The 16,931-nt window shown below is 47.8% G+C and overlaps 1 protein-coding gene across 2 annotated transcripts in view; it reads left to right on the top strand.

Moving 5' to 3' along the window:
- The window catches only part of ARHGAP22 (Rho GTPase activating protein 22), a 36,288-nt gene that overhangs the window by 6,865 nt on the left and 12,492 nt on the right, over positions 1-16,931 (top strand). Inside the window, exons 3-4 of one of the 2 annotated variants that reach the window (XM_083440385.1) lie at positions 1,156-1,243; positions 9,847-9,975. In XM_083440385.1, the coding sequence (XP_083296511.1) occupies positions 1,156-1,243; positions 9,847-9,975 (217 nt within the window). Of the gene's footprint in view, positions 1-1,155; positions 1,244-9,846; positions 9,976-12,059; positions 12,391-16,931 lie in introns of those variants that run through there. The other variant, XM_083440386.1, reaches the window with a different exon arrangement.

Raw genomic sequence — 16,931 nt, 5'->3', positions numbered from 1 at the left:
GGGCAATATATTGATATATAGTCCAAAACTAGTTTGAAGTCCATATTGTGGTATCGGTTTCATAATTTTTGACCTGGCAATATATCACGAATCATGATGTATGTGTGTGCCATGCAAAAATCACGATGCAGGGAAAACCGTGAAGCCAGCCAATGCCTCTACATATCTCCATTCTTATTTCAGACACCGTGATATATGGGTACATCACAATGTTTAAGGTAAAGGTAAAGGGACCCCTGACCATTAGGTCCAGTCGTGACCAACTCTGGGGTTGCGGCGCTCATCTCGCTTTATTGGCCGCGGGAGCCGGCGTACAGCTTCCGGGTCATGTGGCCAGCATGACTAAGCCGCTTCTGGCGAACCAGAGCAGCACACGGAAACGCCATTTACCTTCCCGCCGGAGTGGTACCTATTTATCTACTTGCACTGGCATGCTTTTGAACTGCTAGGTTGGCAGGAGCTGGGACCAATAAAGCGAGATGAGCACCGCAACCCCAGAATTGGCCACGACTGGACCTAATGGTCAGGGGTCCCTTTACCTTTATTATTATTAATTATTATTAGTATTAATTATTATTATTATATTGTTTATATCCCACCCATCTGACTGGGTTGCCCCAGCCACTCTGGGTGGCTTCCAACATATATAAAAACATAATAAAACATTAAAGATTTTCTTTAAAAACTTTCCTGCCTTAGCTGCCTTCATTTAGTTAGTTATCTCCTTGGCTCGGGGAGTTCATAACTCCATGCTCTCCAACATTTCTCTGATGGAAATAGGGACATCCTAAGGAAAAGCGGGACATTCCAGGATCAAATCAGAAACTGGGATGGCTTCTGTAAATCCAGGACTGATCCTGGAAAATAGAGACATTTAGAGGGCAGCTTTTGGATATATGGGGAGCTGAACGACCCTCTTTCTGTATGCTGTTTACCAGGCATAGGCAAACTCCGCCCTCCAGATGTTTTGGAACTACAATTCCCATCATCCCTAGCTAACAGGACCAGTGGTCAGGGATGATGGGAATTGTAGTCTCAAAACAGCTGGTGGGCCGGAGTTTGCCTATGCTTGCTGTTTACCTTCCACATTTACATTTCACATGTCTACTTCCCTTCTGTTCCCTGACTTTTCTCTCTTTTTTCTGCCAATTTCAGGGGTTCGTCCCTTTGCAAGGCAATCAGGTGAATGAAGTGGTCCCCAATCCTGAGGAGCCAGGGAAGTACCTCTTTGAAATTTCTGCAGGTAGGCCTGCCTTTCGGTCTCCTTTGTCTTGATCATACGGTTCCGATTTGATGAGTGGAGCTGGGAAGTGGGGTAACTCTATGGTGGGGGCATTTTAATTTTTAATTCTGATAGGAAATGCTCTGCAGGGGTTGAGGGGACAAAAAAAAGCGGGGGCTAAGGAAGGTCAAGGGCATGGGTGGCACTGTGGGTTAAACCACAGAGCCTAGGGCTTGCCGATCAGAAGGTCGGCGGTTCGAATCACCGCAATGGGGTGAGCCAGGACCGGACCCTGCAGCACCCCACTTGTCAGTCTTTTCTAGGATGATGAGGTTTGGTCAATCAACCAGCCACAAACCCACCTAACGGTTACCTCATTCAACCCACATTTTACCAGTTTCTTCTCAAGAATACCATGGGAGACTTTGTCAAAAGCCTTACTGAAATCAAGGTAATGGGGAGCACAATTTATCATGGGGAGCACAATTTATCACGGGGGAGCACATTAGCATCCAAATAGGGACACAGGTGGCGCTGTGGGTTAAACCACAGAGCCTAGGACTTGCTGATCAGAAGGTTGGCGGTTCGAATCCCTGCGACGGGGTGAGCTCCCGTTGCTCGGTCCCTGCTCCTGCCAACCTAGCAGTTCAAAAGCACGTCAAAGTGCTAGTAGATAAATAGGTATCACTCCGGCAGGAAGGTAAACGGCTTTTCTGTGCGCTCTGGTTTCCGTCACGGTGTCCCGTTGCACCAGAAGCGGTTTAGTCATGCTGGCCACAGGACCCAGAAAGTTGTCTGTGGACAAACGCCGGCTCCCTCAGTCTGAAAGCGAGATGAGCACCACAACCCCATAGTCGCTTTTGACTGGACTTAACTGTCCAGGGGTCCTTTACCTTTACCTATGAGATGTTTTAGACTACACCTTCCATCAGCCTGAGCCTGTTGTAGTTCAAAATACCCAGGAGACGCCAAATTGACAATGGCTGTCTTAAACATTGTTCCTGTTTTTGCTTGGATTCCTCTTGCCACAATTATCTTAGACCTACACCCTAGAGGAACTTGCTGTTTTGTAGCTACTCTTTAGCTGTCAGCAGGTTTCGAAAAACAACTGTTGCGCTTGTTTTGATTCTAAACACCAGCATGCTCTCTGCAAGAAGAGTCCGAGGACTCAGCTACCTTAGTCACAATGCAGCGTTATACAGCACCAGATGCCTGAACTCGCAACTCAATGATATTTTCAATCGGGAGCTTTACAACGGTTTTTTTGCCTAGCGTTTTTTAATAGCTGCATAGATCTAGCCACACATGCACATCCATACAGTTTCGTGAGAGAGTCAGTATGGCTATGCTTAAGCTAAGTATGTTATGTACTGAAGTTCTCACCTTGGGCCAGCAGGGGGATACTGTAGATAGTTATGCAAATAAGGGATTGAAAGTGATGTTCAGTGATTGGATAGTTTTAGAAAATTGTTACAGTTATGTTGTACTGGAGCTCTATATAAGCAGGCTGACTGAAAACCTTCAGTTCAGTCCTGTTCTGGCCTGTGAGTAAACAAGAGCTGTTTGAAGAATCACTGTTTCGTCTGATATGTTCGCCCACAACTTAACAAAGTATATACAGTGGTACCTCGGGTTAAGTACTTAATTCGTTCCGGAGATCCATTCTTAACCTGAAACTGTCCTTAACCTGAATCACCACTTTAGCCAATGGGGCCTCCTGCTGCCGCCACGCCGCCGGAGCACGATTTCTGTTCTCATACTGACGCAAAGTTCTTAACCTGAAGCACGATTTCTGGGTTAGCGGAGTCTGTAACCTGAAGTGTATGTAACTTGAAGCGTATGTAACCTGAGGTACCACTGTAAAAGCAAGGACTGGAAGCCAAAATGGTGACAGCAGGGACAACAAGCAAGTTAACAAACCATGCAGGAATAAGCCAGAGTTTAGGAAGACCATAGGGTTCAAGCAAGGATCAGCTGGAACTCAAAAGCCCTTTGTACTCCTGTCTGCCCCAAAGGCACCAATAACCAGTCAGTTCATGCAGTTACTTCACAGAGAAAGCCACTGCTTGAACATTGGTGGTTCACCACATGGGGGAACTGAGCACATAGCTATAGTCCAAGACAGCACTTTGATACAGGAATGTCCTCCATATTTGAAAATGTTACATTTTCCTATACAGTGGTATCTTGGTTCTCAAACTTAATCCATTCCGGAAGTCCGTTCCAAAACCAAAGCGTTCCAGAACCAAGGGGCGCTTTCCCATAGAAAGTAATGCAAAATGGATTAATCCGTTCCAGATTTTTAAAAACAACCTCTAAAAAGGCACTTTAACATGGATTTTGCTATCTAATGAGACCATTGATCCATAAAATGAAAGCGATAAACAATGTACTACAGTCACACGGTCAATCAATCAGCAGCTGAACTGGGTTCAACACAGTCACAAAAACAAAACAAAAAGAGCCGTAAAAACAAAAACGCAAAATAAATAGCAAAAACAGACAGACCTCAGCGTAGCACTCAAAACGGAAGCGTAACACTCAAAACGGAGTACATTCAGCTTCCAAAAAAAGTTCGCAATCGGAACACTTACTTCTGGGTTTGCAGTGTTTGGATTCCAAGTTGTTTGAGTACCAAGGCGTTTGAGAACCAAGGCACCACTGTAGTTATCTCATAGCTGACCACAGAACTGCAGGGCTTTCTATTCTTATTACAAAAAGGAACCTGTGTTTAGAGGCTTGCCTCCACACCTGGGTGCCCCCAAATGCATTTTTTTATCACCCTGGTAGATAGGGGTGATTGTGGTTGTTGTTTTAGTGTTTCTTTTTCAGGAATATAGTGAGGTATTTTGAGCGGCAGTTGTCTAGCATTTTGCAGCTGTGGCCCTCCTCACAGGTAAAGGTAAAGGGCCATTAGGTCCAGTCGTGACCGACTCTGGGGTTGCGGCGCTCATCTCGCTTTATTGGCCAAGGGAGCCAGCATACAGCTTCCGGGTCATGTGGCCAGCATGACTAAGCCGCTTCTGGTGAACCAGAGCAGCGCACGGAAATGCCGTTTACCTTCCTGCTGGAGTGGTATCTATTTATCTACTTGCACTTTGATGTGCTTTCGAAGTGCTAGGTTGGCAGGAGCTGGGACCGAGCAACGGGAGCTCACCCCGTCGTGGGGATTCGAACCGCCAACCTTTTGATCAGCAAGTCCTGTGCTCTGTGGTTTAACCCACAGCGCCACCTGCATCCCTCACAGTTACCAGCTGCCAAATCTCAATGGGGCAAATAGATTTACTTGGAAGCAAGCTTTGAGCCGAGTTCAACCTTAATAAGTATGATAACCGCCAGCAATTAGCCCTTACTACTTTTCCGTGAGCATAAAGTTAGACCTCTACCACCCCCTTGTCCCTTTCCTCACAGGCCTGTTTGCAGGGTGTGCAAGAGAACCAGGCAATAATTTCAAGGTGGTTTTTTTTTTTTAAAAAAGAGATGTGCTGAGCTCTGTTAGAGCATTCTCATGCCGCTCCCATTACTGAACAGGCTCCGTGATCACATTTGCATCGCACAGTAATTTGCTTCCATTATTCTCCTGCTTGAGCTCCCGAGAGTTTAATTGACTCAAGTGAGCTGTGGCTTACTTGACAGCGCGAGCCCCGGGGCGTCATCAGGGATAATTGGGGGGTGTAAGTTCCGGGGTACTTACTTGTGCACATGATAAAGTGTTCCACTCATGGTGGCAGCGACCAAATGATTACCGTGGAGCTGCCATTAAATGCTTCAATTACTAGCTAACATTTGCACCTAGGTTTAATTAACTGCACTGGCGAATAAGCTTGACTCGGCTTCCAATGTTCGCTGCAGCCCAAGTACTGTAACAATATAGAGTGCAGGTGTTTTTTTTATGGCATCAGTGCTCAGCATACATGCAAAGTTTTTTGCAGTGCCCGCACAACCTCACTGTTGGCATCAAAATGCTAGCTCATTCCACACAAACACCATTTAATCCAGATTTTCCTTCTCTGGTTATTTTTTTTTAAAAAACCAACCTATTGCCAGAAACCTTTTGACAGCATTATTCTCTCCCCCAAAAGCACTTCAACTCTGTCCCCGTTTGCCCCTGCTGTCATTTACATGTGATAAGGAGGGCTTGGGGGTGGGAGAGGGGAAGGCAGTTGCGTGGCGAGTTTCTCCCCACACCCCACCAGCGAAAATAATGACACATGACACAATCATTACTGTTAACGGGCTAAAAAAGGCCACGACTTTATTGGTTACAGGTGATGAGTGGTATTGGCTTAGGCATTGGTCCTAACCGACTATATCTGACTTCAGCCCGTCTGCTTGAAGTCCGGGAAGGGTTAACCACCAGTAGGGGGAGTCCTGCTGTTGCACATCAACTAGGACTCCCCCGGGGTCACCGTTAGAGGGCGTGCCTTAGGCCCTCACCTCCCCAGGCTTCGGACAGGGCCACGCCCCCCTGAATCCTTTATCGGATTACCCTTCGATATGCAGGGCAGGTGATGGCACTACCTCCCCTCTTCCATCTACAGAACAATACCAATGCCTAACCGCCATTACCAAGAAAGTTGTGATGATTTGCTATGAGGTAGGCGAAAACCAAGGGACATGGGTGGCGCTGTGGGTTAAACCACAGGGCCTCAGACTTGCCGATCAGAAGGTCGGCAGTTCAAATCCCTGTGACGGGGTGAGCTCCCGTTGCTCGGTCCCTGCTCCTGCCAACCTAGCAGTTCAAAAGCAAGTGGAAATAGATAAATAGGTACCACTCCGGTGGGAAGGTAAATGGCATTTCCGTGTGCTACTCTGGTTCGCAAGAAGCGGCTTAGTCATGCTGGCCACATGACCCGGAAGCTGTACGCCGGCTCCCTCGGCCAATAAAGCGAGATGAGCGCCTCAACCCCAGAGTCGGCCACGACTGGACCTAATGGTCAGGGGTCCCTTTACCTTTACGTAGGCGAAAACCAAGTGGCTGGTGCCAATTTGCCAAGTGGAAAAATTCCTACCAGGCCCCTCGACGGCGACCAACCAAGGTCCATAGCAAGGTCAAGGAACGGAAACCTTATAAGGTGGGAGGGTGGGGAAAAACAGGAACAGCTGATGAGCAGCAAAGAGGGAGATCCCCGGCTGCATCCTGCCTTTATAGGGCGGGCCACACCCCCTGAACCGGCCGATTGGCCTGCCAGGGGGTGACGTGGCTGGGAATCCCCCCAATCGCACGAGGGCTGGCCTTCACCCACCACGCGCCTGGTGGGGCCGTGAAGCCCACAACCCCACCTCCTCCGTAAGGTGGAAGTGGCTTTGGTGTCACAGAAGCTTAGACCTGTTAGGGACCCCAAGGGTTATCTAGTCCGATCCTCTACATTGCAAGAATCTTTTGCCCAGTGTGGGGCTCAAACCCACAACCCTGAGATTCAGAGTCCTATACTCTTTCGACTGAGCTACCTCAAACATCTTTGCAGTTTCTCTTGATACCATGTCAAGACAAGGGATGGACTTAGCCCCATGTCTGGAAGTTCTGAGGCTTAGTGCTAACCCCAGGTTTCCAATGAGGTGAAGCCAGAGATTGACTCAGTCACTGGTGAATGGAAGTCTTTTTGCACATGCCCAGATGCACCCATGCAAAGCAAGATGGATTGCAATGAATGGATGGTTAAATACCCGGCGGAGCACTCATTGTTCTCCTGGACTTCACCTTCCATGGACCAGCCTATTCTTGAGACAAGTTTCCCCACTAAAAGCAGAGGGAGCAGTTCCAAAATAGGATAGATTGAGCTCAGCTTTTCTGCCAACCGCTCTCAGTTGTTGCTGCTGGCCTTACAGGGCAGTAAGAAAAGGATAGGCAGAGAATGTTTATGGAGCAGGGCATATGGGAATGAGCCCAGTCACTAAGGGGTTAACAGGAGAAGTGCTTTTTTCTGTTTCCCTATCTCTTCAGGGGCAATGAGAAAGTATCCTTCTGCTTGCACTTTCCCCCTCACCTCCCCGAAAGGAAAAGAGCTCAACGATTGTCATTTTTTTAAAAAGCGAGAGCTGGAATTTCCCGAAGTGCTCCCTTGAGAGTCAGGTCCCCTGTAGATACAAGCCTGATGAAAATTCGCAGGCACTCAAAATGTCCCTGCCTCCTGCAGAAATGAAAAGCATCTGTCCTCAAGCTTGGAATATACTAGAGTAGTGACAGGGTGTACGCAGTCACCGGTAGATTGCAGATGAAATGTGTGGGAACAAATGTACATGCTCACACCTTCCTATCAAATTCTTGTGTGGCTAAGGAGAGAAACCTTTTTTTTACAATGTCTTGTAAAGGTGTGTCTGCATGCAAGCAGGCCATGTAAGTGCCCTACATATATCTTCAAAGATATTTGCATGTTGTTTTTGTTATTACTTTAGTGGATTACCAGGACCCGCCTGGTTAAAATGCTATTTTAGCATGGGTTAAAACAGGCAGCCCTAAGTAGTAAGTAGGGACACGGGTGGCGTTGTGGGTTAAACCACAGAGCCTAGGACTTGCTGATCAGAAGGTCGGCGGTTCGAATCCCTGCGACGAGGTGAGCTCCCGTTGCTCGGTCCCTGCTCCTGCCAACCTAGCAGTTCGAAAGCATGTCAAAGTGCAAGTAGATAAATAGGTACCGCTCTGGCGGGAAGGTAAATGGCATTTCTGTGCGCTGCTCTGGTTCGCCAGAAGCGGCTTAGTCATGCTGTCCACATGACCTGGAAGCTGTACGCCGGCTCCCTCGGCCAATAAAGCGAGATGAGCGCCGCAACCCCAGAGTCGGTCACGACTGGACCTAATGGTCAGGGTTCCCTTTACCTTTAAGTAGTACGTGCAATCAGGTGTTGCTCATAGACATTCTAGCTTTTTAATCCTGGCTAATCAATCCATTTCAGCATGGGAAGACTAGGAAGAATTTTGTCAGCTGTGCAGAGTAGAATAACAACACAAGTTTGGGGTTTGCTTTGTTGTCTTGTTCAAAGCTGGCTCAACATTTCGCACAGGGAGGCAATTGTCTCTCTGGCAGTAGATGCTGGGGAGCAGAAGTGGCAGCTCCCCCCCCCCTTTTCCCAAATACCCCAACCATTCCCCTATGTTGGAGATCAGAGCTTTGAGTGCATAGGCCATTTACCCCCTAAACTAGCCTGCCCTCAGGGGCACAAGAAGAAGCCATCCTATTGCCAGTGTTGAGTAAGATTTGACACCCCCCCATTGTCCCAAACCCCTGGCTTACCTGGCAGCAAATTAGTGTGCCAAGTTCAAAATCCGAGGGTTGATCCACACAAGCAAAGTCCAAAGGTCAGGAAAGGTTCAGGGTCAATCCAAGTAGCCAAGTCTGAAGTCCAGCAGTCAGGATACTGTCAACCCCAAAGCACAGTCCCATGGAGGTTGAGGAGCATCCAAGACAAGGTCCATCAACATGGGCAGTTGAGCAGACGTACTGAGCATGCTCATTGCAGCTTCTGGGCTTGATGAGGCAGGTGACCCTCACCTGTTCTAAGCCTACTCCAGCTGAGGAATCACACACCTCCTCCCAGAACTAGTGAGCTTCACGTGGCCAGCAATACAGTGTCTTGAACCAGCCCTGACCTTGCTATGCTTACTTCCTGAAGTATTTTGGGGCAGCAGGGGTTGGGGGGAATGCGGAGATAATGTGACGATCAGCCCCTAGAACACAAATCTCTCCTGCCGGGAATTCGCTGGAGCTGTTTTCCACTGTGAATGCAGATGGATATTTCCAAACATATGCCGAGCTGCCATGCTTCTAAGATTAAGGGAGGATATGAGGCCAGTCTTTTTTATTTTTATTATTTATTTTGACATCTTCAATGAAAGTTCAAAAAATACATAATTATATGTGCACTAAACATCAATAAAAGAGAAAAAAGGAGGAGGGAGAAACAGCACTGATGTATAAGGGAAAATAAAAGGGGACGGATGGACCCAAAACTGTATACTTTACAAAGTTGTTCTTGTACTTCACCAGAATTTAACCAACTACAGTATTTGTAAGAATTACAGTACAGTGGTACCTCTAGATGCGAACAGGATCCGTTCTGGAGCCCCGTTCGCATCTAGAAGCAAACGTAACCCGTGTCCACGCGAGTCACATTTCGGCGCTTCTGCGCATGCGCGTGATGTCATTTTGAGCGTCTGCGCATGCGCAAGTGGCAAACCCGGAAGTAACTTACTTCCGGGTTGCCATGGAGCGCAACTCGAACACGCTCATCTCGAAGCACATTCAACCCGAGGTATGACTGTATTACAGTATTTGTAAAAACGGATTCCAAATATCATTGAATTTGTCCATGGCAAGTCTACATTTATATGCAAGTTGCTCATACATTGCAAGTTTGTATAAATCTTCAATCCACTCATAGAAGGGAGCCGCATTTTTATTTTTCCAATTCATCAGTATCAGTCTTTTTGCTATGGTAAGGGTGCGGAGCGTCCATTCATAGTCCTTTTGTAAGGTTCCATGTGCTGGATATATAATTCAAGAGTTTTGAGCTTGACATTAATCACTATACATCAAATGCAGCACGATATACCAGTATTTATACCAGGGAAGAATAGGAGTTACGTTCTGTATGCAGATGGTAACGGAAGTGTCTCTTCTTTCCAGGTGGCACAGCAGGTCGGGATAAGGTGCCCATTCACCATGAAGCCTTCTTGTTCATGGCTAGCTCCCAGAATGATATGGAAGATTGGGTGAAAGCTATACGGCGGGTAATATGGACACCATTCACTGGAGGTATGATTCACAGCTCTCATTCACATAACCTAAATCCCTTTCTCTCAAGGTAATGTAGCAAATTGGTCTGAAGTTCAACATCAAAAAGACTAAGATCATGGCCATTGGTCCCAACATCTCCTGGCAAATAGAAGGGGAAGGAATGGAGGCAGTGAGAGATTTTACTTTCTTCGGCTCCATGACCCCTGCAGATGGTGACAGCAGCCACAAAATTAAAAGACGCCTGCTTCTTGGGAGGAAAATGATGACAAACCTAGACAGCATCTTATAAAGCAGAGACATCACCTTGCCAACAAAGGTCCGTATAGTTAAAGCTATGGTTTTCCCAGTAGTGATGTATGGAAGTGAGAGCTGGACCATAAAGAAGGCTGATCGCTGAAGGATTGATGCTTTTGAATTATGGTGCTGGAGGAGACTCTTGAGAGTCCCATGGACTGCAAGAAGATCAAACCTCTCCATTCTGAAGGAAATCAGCCCTGAGTGCTCACTGGAAGGACAGGTCCTGAAGCTGAGACTCCAATATTTTGGCCACCTCATGTGAAGAGAAGACTCCCTGGAAAAGACCCTGATGTTGGGAAAGATGGAGGGCACAAGGAGAAGGGGGCGACAAAGGATGAGATGGTTGGACAGTGTTCTCGAAGTTACCAGCATGACTTTGACCAAACTGCGGGAGGCAGTGGAAGACAGCAGTGCCTGGCGTGCTCTGGTCCAGGGGGTCAAGAAGAGTCGGACTCGACTAAACGACTAAACAACAACAAAATGTAGCAAATGGTTATGCAGGGAACACCTCCAACCAACACATGGCCTCCAACCAAGTCCGAAGGTTCTGTGTTTTGTTGTTCTCATTCTTGGGAAAGTTCATGAAAAGAGCAGGTCTATCGTGCCGGCCTGTGCTCTTGGTTTGGCTTGCAGAACTCTCCTAAAGTTCATTTCTCTAAGCAGTTGATACAGTTGGTGCTGGCAGCTTTGAGGTGGCAAAAGCCTTATCATCCGCTTTATTCCGACCACACCTGGAGTCCTGCATCCATTTCTGGCCACCACAATTTCAGGAGGATATTGACATGCTGGAAGGTGTGCCCAGGGGTGACCAAGATGATAAATGGTCAGGAAACCAAGCCTTATGAGGAACAGTTGAGGGAGTTGGGTATGTTTAGCCAAAAAAGGGACACTGAAGGGAGAGATGATAGCTATCTTCAAATATCTAAGGGGTTGTCACATGGAGGATGGAGAAAACTTGTTTTCTCCTGCTCGGGAGGGTAGAACCTGGACCAATGACTTCAAGTTACAAGAAAGGAGATTTCAACTAAACACCAGGAAGAACTTTTTGGTAGTAAGATCTGTCTGACAGTGGAATGAACTTAGAAGGTGTGGACTCTTCTTTCTTGGGGACTTTTAAGCAGAGGTTGGATGGCCATCTCTCAGGGCTGCTTCAGCTGAGATTCCTGCATTGCAGAAGATTGGACGAGATGATCCGTGGGATCCCTTCGAACTCTACACTTAGTGCTCTCCAAATGTTTTGAACTACAGATCCCATTATGCCTTCCCATTGGCCATGTTAGTTGGAGCTGATGGTAGTTGCAGTCCAGAATATCTGGAGGGCACCAGTTTGGGAAAGGCCGGATTAGGAAATCTAGGGGCTTACAGTAACTTGCCTTTTCAATCCAGTAGAGTCCTACCCAGTCAAACCTTTGATACTTCCAGCAACCAGGTGATTGTGCCTACTTCTGCTTGATATTTCTGAGCCTCTGAGGCCATGAAGAAACTTTGAGTCAATTTGTGCTTCTCTTCATGACCGAAAAGCACCCTCTGTTGACGGAAGGCATTAAGCTGATGGCTGGCAGGCAGCAGTGCTCAGGCAGCCCAGGAATGTTTCACTGGATGGGACAGACAGCATGGCATGATGCCGACTGCACGCTTCTGGAAGCCATCAAGAAGATCTCTGATAAGACCCTGAATTTCATACTCAGCCCACGGGGGAGACATTTGTTAAAACCTGTGACCCAGACGGAGTTGCTGTTTACCTTGGCTGCAACTGGGAGGAGTGCGGAGAGTGGGCAAGACCCTACATGCCTTGCCTCCCTCGCCGCTGCATTGGAAGCTAGCGAGCTCCCCGTTTTCATTGGATATTTCAAATGCTTTAGCAACAAGTCATAATTAATGCCGAGCGAGTCGTGGCGCTGAGGCCAGATGTGCTGCCGCGATTTAATCCTCTGCAGCCGGAGGGGGGCTGTGGGGCTGCTCTCCGTGGTGCAGCCGAGGCCTTGTGGGCAAGAGGGGCTGCAGGGGGACTCAGAATGTGTCTAATGCCTGGAGTCAAGACCTTCCTCCTCTGCCGCTCCTGCGCCATCACCTTGCCAGACTTCTGCTGGATGTTGGGAAGCTGCCATGCGCCCAAGTGCTGCGCCACAACCAGAGGTAAGGTGCAGGGGGAAAGCCGCCGGCGTTTCTCAGATGGCAAAGCTTGCAAGGTCAGGCAGGGCCTCGGAGCTTCTGCTGAAGGCTTGCCTTCGCTTGTCGGACTGAAAGCTCCCTTCAATGGAGAATCGAGGGCCAGCATTTTGTATGTGCGGCTCGAACTCATGAGTGAAAGATGGCTGCAGGGCAACAGCGATGGAGGAATCTCCAGCTCTGCAATGGTCTTGGCCATCGAACCTGGATGAATTCCATGGGTCTTTCTGGGCCTTATTTATCAAACTCTGTTTATTCCTGCGGATGCGGGTGGCACTGTGGGTTAAACCACAGAGCCTAGGACTTGCTGATCAGAAGGTCGGCGGTTCGAATCCCTGTGACGGGGTGAGCTCCTGTTGCTCGGTCCCTGTTCCTGCCAACCTAGCAGTTCGAAAGCACATCAAAGTGCAAGTAGATAAATAGGTACCGCTCTGGCAGGAAGGTAAACGGCGTTTCCATGTGCTGCTCTGGTTCGCCAGAAGTGGCTTAGTCATGCTGGCCACATGACCCAGAAGTTGTATGCCGGCTCCCTTGGCCAGTAAAGCGAGATGAGTGCCACAACCCCAGAGTCGGCCACAACTGGACCTAATGGTCAGGGGTCCCTTTACCTTTACTATTTACTCCTGCACTGCAAGGAGGTTGGACTAGATGATCCTCAGGGTCCCTTCCAACTCCACGATTTTATGATTCTAAGCCATTGATCATCAGGCCACCAATATAGGGTTGTTGTGTTTTTTCCCATCGGACTGTAAGGTTTGGATGAAAGTACCTGTTCTGCCTGTATGCACATGTTGTGCTGGCTGGTTTTGCTATCAGGATGCCAATACGATTGTGTTTACATGTGAGCTGTATTCAGCAGCACAGCTGAGCCTTAAAGCTGCCCATTCATCCTGCCACACACACACACACACAGGAAAGTGTCTCAGTGTAACCAACACACGCAAGGAAATATAGAAAGCGAAGAAGTGAGAGCTTGTTGAAAAGAGCATAAATACACAAATGGTCCACTTGATAAGATATCTACCAGCTTTATACACACACACACCAACTATGTACATTTTTATCAGTTGAAAATGTGCTTTCATGAAAGTGCAAACGTGTTACTTTCTGCTCTTTTGAGGGCTTGCCATTGTGCGACTGGCAAACCAGAAAGTGCATGATGACTTTGTCTCCCTGAACATGTGTGAACCAGAAGCTCTCGCAAGGAATGCAATCCAACCATCTGGGCAGATGGATGAAACCAACCAACGAATGTATTTTACGTGTTCAGAATTTCGACTCCTGTCTTTGAAGCTGGTGTTGAATTAGGGATTTGTGACGCACTCCAAATATTTTTCCCCCCGTCCTCAACATGTTCAGACTTCGTTCTGCTAGGCATTTATTGAGTAACTTATCCCAGCTGGAGAGAAAACCTTTCTCCCCCTCCTACAGTTACAGAATAATTTTGTTTTCTCCACTCAAAGTTATGTCTGCAAGGGCTATTTAAGAAACAGGCAGCTTGTCTATAGGCATATCTTCTTCCTGCATCAGGTGTGCTGACTTGAGAGCCTGCTTGTCTGTAGGACCTTAGAAGATAGCGATGGAAACATAGCAAGCCATTTTTATTGCTTTTAAACCTAGCCAAACACCTGGCTTCGTAAGGAGGGAAGAAGCTCCAGAAAATAAGTTAACTGTTTAGTTCCCATCATCAGCATTGCCTTTTTTATGATTGACAAGCAAACTCTTGGATGTATGGTACACATTAAGCTGCCGGATAATGCCCAGAACTGGACACAAGAATTCTAGATCAGATGGACCAATGGGCAGCATTTTCCATCTTTGAACACTTTTTGTGGTCTTCTATTTTCCAACTGTTTTAGATGTGGCAGCTATTCTGCACTACGCGAAGCTCCCAACGGGTGCCCATTTGTGACTGGCATCCGCCACCCCAGAAGTTTGGTGGCGCTGTGCATTAAACCACAGAGCCTAGGACTTGCCGATCAGAAGGTCGGCAGTTCAAATCCCCGCAACGGGGTGAGCTCCCGTTGCTCGGTCCCTGCTCCTGCCAACCTAGCAGTTCGAAAGCACATTAAAGTGCAAGTAGATAAATAGGTACCACTCCGGCGGGAAGGTAAACAGTGTTTCCGTGCACTGCTCTGGTTTGCCAGGAGCAGCTTAGTCATGCTGGCCACATGACCCGGAAGCTGTACGCCGGCTCCCTTAGTCAATAGAGTGAGATGAGCTCCACAACCCCAGAGTCGGTCACGACTGGACCTAATGGCCAGGGGTCCATTTTAGGCTACTCTATCAATTCTTTGCCAGCTGGGTCCCTGTTCAGAATCCTCTCCACACAACTTGTCTCCCATGGGGTGTTAAATGCATTCTGCATTTAAGTCCCCATAAGAGGAAATTGCCATGGAGAGGAAGATTTGGAGCGCAGAAACAGTGGGTGAAGCAAATTTTCCTTTCCTTTCCTGATTCTCCCATCCCAATGGCTTTTCCAGTTCCAGGTGTGGCGTTGAGAAGCTTAGACACACCTCTGCAAATAGGACACTTCATTTAGCCTTACATTTAGTGCTGCGCCTGCATTAGCTGATTATCGGAGAGGAACGTCGTGAGACCAGAAGAGGCCATTTCAAGCTAGCTAGCTCAGTTGGTTAGAGCATGGTGCTGATAACCCCAAGGTTGCATGTTCAATCTCCTCATGGAACAGCTGCATATTCCTGCATTGCAGGGGGCTGGAGTAGATCAGGCTTCCTCAACCTCAGCCCTCCAGATGTTTTTGACCTACAACTCCCATGATCCCTAGCTAGCAGGACCAGTGGTCATGGATGATGGGAATTGTAGTCTCAAAGCATCTGGAGGGCCGAGGTTGAGGAAGCCTGGACTAGATGATCCCTGTGGTTCCAAGACCATTGATCCATCTAGCCTGGTATTGTCCACACTTACTGACAACAGGTCTCCAGGTTTTAGATGTGCCCAACCATACCTGGAGAGGCTTGGGATAGGACATGCGGCTTTCCACTAGCAAGACCAGTTCGCTGAATCTGGCCCCAAGCCTTTGAATGGTAGTTGAAGTCCTACTCAGAGTAGAACCTATTGAAATGAATGGGCCTCACACAGTCATCATGTTCATTAATTTCAGTGGGTAAAACTTGGTCGAATGCCATCCTTTGCTATTATTTCAGCATAAGTACTTCCAGTTCCATTGCAGCTACTCCTCTTTGCAATGCTACAGTATGTGAGTCTGTGGAACGGGGCCAGAAGCCTCTCAATCAAATGCTTGAGGAACTCTGGCGTTTTGGTAGAATCATTTTGCTCTAGAGGGACAGATACTCTGAAATGAGAGCTAGATGTTCTAAAGTGCATCTGAGTCTAGGGACGGAATTCAGTAGAGAGATCTGAGTACAAACGCTATTTCTACACTGTCCATGAAGGTGCATGGTGGTAGGAGAGGAACATTTGTTCAGAGTTTTTCCCACATTTTGTGTAATCCTAATCTGAGACACAGGTGGCGCTGTGGGTTAAACCACAGAGCCTAGGACTTGCCGATCAGAAGGTTGGTGGTTTGAATCCCCGCGACAGGGTGAGCTCCCATTGCTCAGTCCCTGCTCTTGCCAACGTAGCAGGTCGAAAGCACGTCAAAGTGCAAGTAGATAAATAGGTACCACTCCAGAGTTGGTCACGACTGGACCTAATGGTCAGGGGTCCCTTTACCTTTTTACAATTCTTGCAGTGCCCCTTTGCAATGTACCTGTTCCGAGGCAGGGTGCTGCTGGTGGGGTGCACTTTGACATCACACCTGTGTGTAGACTGCATTTGTGGGGGACACTAACATCTGGGGAAAGGCTCATGAAACCTGCGACTTCACAGCGATTCCTCTCAAGCCATAGGCACCCGGGCAAAGCAGTGCTGGTGCCTCAAACAGCATCTAAGAATGTTTCAGGTCCCAAATGGATTTGCCCATCAATTTCTCCCTTCACTTCATGTAACCTGGAGGACTCAGTCCTCCTTGCTTGCCCTCACAACTCCCCCCACACCAAAACTGCATACCCTCCAACATTTCTCCAGTGAAAACAGGAATGCCTTATGCCATTATTATTGTTGTTGTTGTTTAGTCATTTACTCGTGTCTGACTCTTCATGACCCCATGGACCAGAGCACGCCAGGCACTCCTGTCTTCCACTGCCTCCCGCAGTTTGGTCAAACTCATGCTGGTAACTTCGAGAACACTGTCCAACCATCTCATCCTCCATCTTCCTCTTCTCCTTGTGCCCTCCATCTTTCCCAACATCAGGGTCTTTTCCAGGGAGTCTTCTCTTCTCATGAGGTGGCCAAAGTCTTGGCGCCTCAGCTTCAGGATCTGTCCTTCCAGTGAGCACTCAGGGCTGATTTCCTTCAGAATGGAGAGGTTTGATCTTCTTGCAGTCCATGGGACTCTCAGGAGTCTCCTCCAGCACCAGAATTCAAAAGCATCAATTCTTCGGCGATCAGCCTTCTTTATGGTCCAGCTCTCACTTCCATACATC

This window comes from Podarcis tiliguerta (genome assembly GCF_965153285.1).
Source record: "Podarcis tiliguerta genome assembly, chromosome: 5".
Classification (NCBI taxonomy): Eukaryota; Metazoa; Chordata; class Lepidosauria; order Squamata; family Lacertidae; genus Podarcis; species Podarcis tiliguerta.
The sequence above is the reverse complement of the archived record's forward strand: the minus strand, read 5'-3'. Positions and strand labels throughout refer to the sequence as shown.